Source organism: Sinocyclocheilus anshuiensis, unplaced genomic scaffold, assembly GCF_001515605.1.
Source record: "Sinocyclocheilus anshuiensis isolate Anshui unplaced genomic scaffold, SAMN03320099.WGS_v1.1 scaffold178, whole genome shotgun sequence".
Lineage (NCBI taxonomy): Eukaryota > Metazoa > Chordata > Actinopteri > Cypriniformes > Cyprinidae > Sinocyclocheilus > Sinocyclocheilus anshuiensis.
Genome location: NW_015546031.1, coordinates 507,520 through 514,306, shown reverse-complemented (window position 1 = coordinate 514,306; position 6,787 = coordinate 507,520). Strand labels below are relative to the sequence as shown.

The window sequence follows — 6,787 nt, the reverse complement described above, 5'->3', positions numbered from 1 at the left end:
TTGAGCAAGTAAGGTAAAAATAAATGCATATTATAAGACAATGAAAGTGTTTTTGACCTTGCATGCATGACAACCTGTTGTTGGGGACTCCCAAAACCAAAATATGAACCCTTCATTACCCATAATAGGGGCACCATAATGTACAACAGGGTGTTGATCAATGTAAATATGTATGGTGCTTATAAAAAACATGAATTGTAGCCATTATGGAACACTAGCCTTCAACTAGATCAATCTGCTTTCAAGAATAGTACAAAATTAATGTGTATTATACTATGTATTTATGCAATGTAAAATCTATTCATATCAAATTGTATTCTTATAGAGGTTGTTCTGAAAAAATTATTAGTAAATAAGTGCAGATATATATATATATATATATATATATATATATATCTTTAGAAATAAATTAACTCATCAACTTATACAAACTATATATATAATAGAAAAAATACAAATGAACAAATATACCACAACTCTCACAAATATCCCGTAGTATTATTGCACATCTGAAATGAAACACATCAAAGTAGAATATAACCTGCCAATCTTTTAAATATTTGTGATGGAATTGTAATATTATATAGTTGTCCACAGCTTATTTAAAATTAATGTCTTTTCTGCTATGAATATAAAGCCAAGCTAATGAAACAGTTCTTTGTAAACGTTCAACACTTGTTTTGGCTCATCCATGTTTGATAAAACATGGCGTAACATAGTATAGTATACATATATTACAAATGTTGCATTTCTCTCTTTTTTGTATCTGAAAGTGTATCTGAAATGTTGTTTTGTGTCTTTTTGTCATAACTAATGTATGATTATGCTTTCTACATTCATATTTTGGAAGTGTCAGAAAGATTGCATTTACAGTGCAATGGATATAATCTAAACATATTGCAAAACTTGCCTTGTTTTTCTGAATTCTCCACTTACTCTACCAACGTTTCACTGTTCATGTCACTTAAATACACTGAAACTTCAATTTAATACTCCGAATGTGATTTAGAGCCATTTCAAAAAAGCGGTAAGTGTGTTCAAGGTGTGATCAAAGTTGGATCAAATAGCTGTGATGTGTGACGAAAAAAAAAATCACTCTTGAAAGTTTTAGCTTTATGAATGTTTTATATTTCATGTACATTTCGACCAATAGCTTATACAGACATATAAAAATTAATCTGGAGCCCCAAAGGGCATTGGAGATAGTATTCTGCCCTCGGACAGGGCTGTTATTTTACAACCACATATAAATTGCTACTGGATTTTAAAAAAACTTAATTTTCCAGAATTACAAGTTGTTTTTCCCTGACAGAAGTACATTAAGTTTAAGGCTGCTGAGCAAAGAGCCCTAACATTAAAAAGCCAGTAGATTTATATGCTACAGAGATTGTACTTACACAAAAAAAGAAGACAAATGTTTACAGTATTTACACATAACTTAGATCTATAGTTTACCAATTATGAGTAGAATAAAATCAGTTCACGAAGTAAATAAATATAAAAAGATATTTAACTATACTTGTCATAAGAACACAAAAGCAAGCAAATTCATTTGTATTACATCAACACATCATACGTAACAGTAGATAGTGTCATCCAAGACCAGAATGGAAAAGTTAATGGACTGGTACCCGGAAACTAAATCTATATACAGTGCTGTTCAAAAATTTGGGATCAGTACGATTTTAAAGTTTTTTTTAATGGAGACTCTTATGCTCATCAAGGCTGTATTTATTTGATCAAAAATACAGAAAAAAACAGTAATATTGTGCAATTTCTAATATTGGTTTCCTATTTTAACATACTTCTGAATTTATCAGCCATTACTTCAGTCTTCAGTGTCTCATGATCTTTCAGAAATCATTCTAATATGCTGATTTATTATCAGTGTTGAAACTGTTGTGCTGCTTAATATTTTTTGGAACCTGTGATTTTTATTCAGGATTCTTTGAGGAATAATTGTTAAAAAGAACAGCATTTATTCAAAATCGAAATCTTTTCTAACAATTTAAGTCTTATCACTTTTTATCCACTTAATACATCCGTGCTGAATAAAAGTATTAATTTCTTTAGAAATTCTTTAGAAATTTAGAAAGAAAAGTTACTGACCCCCAACCTTTTGAATAGTAGTGTATATTGTAACACAACATTTCTATTTTGAATAAACACGGTTCTTTTTAACTTTTTATTTATCAAAAAGTCCTGAAAAAAGCATCACAGATCCCAAAAAATATTAAGCAGCAAAACTTCTTTCAACACTGATAATAAATCTACGGAGTCCCGCACATGACATGCAAGAAAAAATAAATAAATCATGCTCACGCTTTACTAATTCGTTCCCTCGATGTACTAAAACGTGCACACGATTACTATTTCGTTCCCTCGATTTGCTAAATCGTGCGCACAATTTACTAATTCGTTCTCTCGATTTATAAATCGTGTGCACAATTTAGCAAATCGAGGGAACGAATTAGTAAATCGTGCGCACAATTTATAAATCGAGGGAACAAAATAGTAAATCATGCACATGATTTAGCCTACTATTTTTTTCCTGCATGCCATCTATAAATCTCCGTATAAATCAGCATATTAGAATGATTTCTAAAGGATTATATGACACTGAAAACTGGAGTAATGATGCTGAAAATTCAGCTTTGCTTCACAGAAATAAATTATATTTTAAAGTATATTAAAATAGAAAACTGTTATTTTAAATTGCAATAATATTTCACAAAATTACAGCTTTTTTTGTATTTTTGATCAAATAAATGCAGCCTTGATCAGCATAAGAAACTTCTTTAAAAAAAAAAAAACATTAAAAATCGTACTCATCCCAAACTTTTGAACGGCAGTGTGTGTATTGCATATTTGCTGTTTCTTACTCTAACAACATGAAATCAGTCCAGCTGACTCCAGACCGCCACCTAGTGTTAGAATTGGATCATTAATGTCAATTTGAGCTTGAGGTCACATGCACGCAGGAAGTCTTCTAGCACCATAAGACATAATGGCCACACAGGCTTATTGTCTCAGAGCCCTTTGCGATCACATCGTCAGGTCGTTGGGCATTGAAATAGGTCTATTCTCTTGAAATAAATGGCTTTTCTATCTGACATCTGAAGTGAGAGATCACAAACGACTTCCTCTGGCCTCTCGATGAGCCGCCCAGTTATACATACTGTACCAACATCCATGCAAATACAAACAGATCAGGACAGCTGTGTTTTTATACGCATAGAGACACAAGAAAGGAACTATAAACATGAATTCTTCGGCTGCTGGGCCCCGTCAAACACACACTCGCAGAAAGGCTGTCCCAGAAGGCAGTGTGTGTTGCAGGCTTTGGGGAAGCGGTTTGGATGCAGACTTCACTTCTTGTTGGCGATTCGTCTCTTCCTGGTGGCCAGCATGTCGTAGAAGGGGTCCCGGCTGATGCTTGCTCTGAAGGAACCAATTAAAGGAGATGTGAGGAGAGGCTGAGAGACTTCGGCATCTTTGATATGGAAATGTAGCACATATATAGTACGCACATCATAGAAAATAGTTTGTTCAGTGACCTAGTTTGGTTTCCATAGTTTCTGAGGACAGACCCCGCCCCCATTTAACCCCACCTTTCGTTTTTGAGTCTTGTCCAGTGCAAGGCCAGACCTGCTAAGATTAAAGGCCGGTTTAAATCCATCAGCGACCGATATCTAATGTTCCTGTGCTCTACAAAGCACTCTATGAAGAGTCTCGAATGCTCTGCTGATGTTTGCCTCAGTTTTCACGGCTAGAAATCTTGTTAGCATTGTGTATATACTGTATGAAACTCGTGCTCCACTTTCATTGTGAGGAGAATACAGCTCTGTTCCAAAACCTAATTAGCTGCCTATGTAGACGGCATATTAAGGCATCACGTGTGTGCTCCAGGCAGATAGGCGGCAACATTATGGTGCTTTATAAGATACCTTATTTTGGCCAATATCTGAGGCAGCATCACATGTGTAAAGGCCCGTTCACACCATGCATGATAACTATAAAGATAACAATAAAGATATAGTTCTAAAAATCGTTCTCAATATTAAAGAATAGCATAGTTCACACCACAACTATAACAATACAGAGGAACGATATCGTTGTGATCACTTTCAAAACGATTTTTTTCCAGGGCTGCGTTCAGCCCCGACAAAAACGGTGCAAAACATTTTTCTAACGGAAACGGTGGTGCGTTGAACACCCTGTTCTGATGACGCAAGAGTTGCAACTATGGCACCTGAGAAGGCCATTCTTTGTGTTCTTTTTGAAGAATTTTCGGAGCCTGATGAAATCGGTATAAATACGTGTTTAATACTGCAAAATACGCTCGATGGTACAGTCACTGCCCTTGCCCTCCAGAATAAAAGAGAACATCCCAATCGAGTGAAGGAATTTGTGGAAACTGTGGTTCCTAATTATTGTGATCCAACATTTGCCTCGCATTTCAGGATGAAAAGACAAACATTTCAGGTGAAGGATAATCCACTTCTTACCTCCAAGACTGTCACTCCCTCACTCTGGCCCTCCCATAGACAGCAAGGTAACTACCACATTCAAGGTCCAGAAACGTAGCAAGATGATCGACAAAGTGATGAAGTGATGACGTCATTACGCCGGATCTGGGTCAGCGCCAGCGCTGCCACACGCTCGTGTCATGATACTGTCGTAAACGCAGTGACGCAGTAGAGTAGAGACGAAAATGTGGAATAAAGTCGTTATTTTTGTTTTCTTTGCGCAAAAAAGTATTCTCATAGCTTCGTAACTTTACAGTTGAACCACTGATGTCACACGGACTACTTTGTCGATCATCTTGGTACTTTTCTGGACCTTGAACGTGGTAGTTACCTTGCTGTCTATGGGAGGGTCGGAGAGCCCTCAGATTTAATCAAAAATATTTTAAATTGTGTTTCGAAGATGAACGAAGGTCTTACGGGTTTGGAACAACACGAGGGTGAGTAATTAATGACAGAATTTTCATTTTTGGGTGAACTAACCCTTTAAAGTCTACTGGAATGAAAAGTGACAAACACTGTTTGTGTTGCATTGAGTTGATTGTTGTGAAAAGAATTACACTTTAGTATACTTATATATATATTATATATATTATATATTTTTTGAGACACACTCTCTCTCTAAAAAATACTAAAAGTAGTTATATACTGTGAGTTCTTGGAGATGCAGAGCAGAATGAGTGCTCTTTGTATCTTGCAAAGGTTGCTGGGAAATGTGTTTAATTTGCACACTCTATGTTCGGAATAATTTAATATCTGAATGAGTTTTGATTCGACTATCAAAAATTATAATTAAAAAAAATGCAACAAATTAAATGTTTCCAAAAATGCTAACAGGATGTCACTCACATACAATAGGATGACATCATGCATCAACAAGGTATTATTTTATTGTGCACTCTTTTACTAACTAATTGTTAATAGCTGGTAGTATACTGAATATACTGCAAAGGCTTAAGCAAGTAATATGCTAGTGATCTATTCCAAACATATCCTTAATCTTTTTACCATTTCTACCCTGATACTACTACCCTGAAAAGAATTATGCTGAATGGATTTCAAATGTGTTCCAATGAAGTTCTACATTCTGAGTTCTGTGGGCTCAGATTCTGCACCGACATACCCATCAGATACACGGCCATGACTTATTTCTGCTGAATGACTTAAAACCCATGGGAAGCCCTTGTTTTTGTTCCTGGGACTGTTTCCAAAGCATGACTGAATGGTCCCCTATCCTGAGCGTATAAAGCATGATTACAGATAAGCAGATAAGGATTGTGGGTCATAACTGTGCCGACTAGGCAAAATATGCTGTGATAAACCCTCTCATCCTACAACATGTCTCTGAGAGATGAGACACGCTAGTGCTAGGCCTGGATTAGCGGAGAGAACAGGTCTGCAACAGGTCTGTTGGTCCCGCTGGAGTTGATGGCTTGTGGGGGGTTAAGCTCTGACTAATCTCCACTGATGCCCCATGAAAACGGGTTATGTGATGAGACTGCTGTTTCTATTGAAAACACCATCATGACTAGTGCTGCTAAAATCCACTGCTGTCCCAATATGAACAAAACCTCAGCTGATAGCTATGTTTCAAAAAACTAGTGAGGTGAAACTCACAAAACATGTCAATAACATGTCTCAATCTAAGACCATTAAGATTTTTTGCACTGTGACATTTTTTTTCATGTCATTTAAGTAATCCCCCAAATTCTAATTACTGGAATGAATTAAATAGATTTTAGAGACTTAGTTTAGTGTGAGAGGAACATTATGTGTAAACGCGTGTTAACGTCATCACTGTATTTATTCAGCAACCGGGTGAAACCCAGTGATGAGATCACGGAACAAGACTATTTAAAGGGGTCATATGATGTTGCTAAAAAGAACATTATTTTGTGTATTTGGTGTAATGAAATGTCTTTATGCGGTTTAAGGTTAAAAAAACACATTATTTTCCACATACTGTACATAATTTTTTCTCCTCTCTGCCCCGCCTTTCGTCGATTTTTACAAAGCTCATTGTTCTGAAAAGCGAGAAGTGCTCTGACTGGCCAGCTATTCAGTGTGTTGTGATTGGCTGAATACCTCAAGCGTGGGACGGAAATGTTACGCCCCTTACCATACTGTGATGCCGTGTCCCGGCACGACGAGACAACACCAATAAAACCCATTATAAACGAGGCATTTGTTGCATCCAGTGGGGACATAATTACTGATTATAATGACTTATATTGTCTTTTTACACGTTGCGTTGCATCGCG

General features: G+C 36.2%; 1 protein-coding gene across 1 annotated transcript in view; it reads right to left on the bottom strand.

Moving 5' to 3' along the window:
* Nucleotides 1-2,829: 2,829 nt before the first annotated feature.
* The window catches only part of cyth3b (cytohesin 3b), a 43,546-nt gene continuing 39,588 nt past the window's right edge, over nt 2,830-6,787 (bottom strand). Inside the window, exon 13 of the mRNA XM_016499889.1 lies at nt 2,830-3,441. Within this exon, the coding sequence (XP_016355375.1) occupies nt 3,369-3,441 (73 nt within the window). The 3' untranslated portion in view covers nt 2,830-3,368. The remainder of the gene's footprint in view (nt 3,442-6,787) is intronic.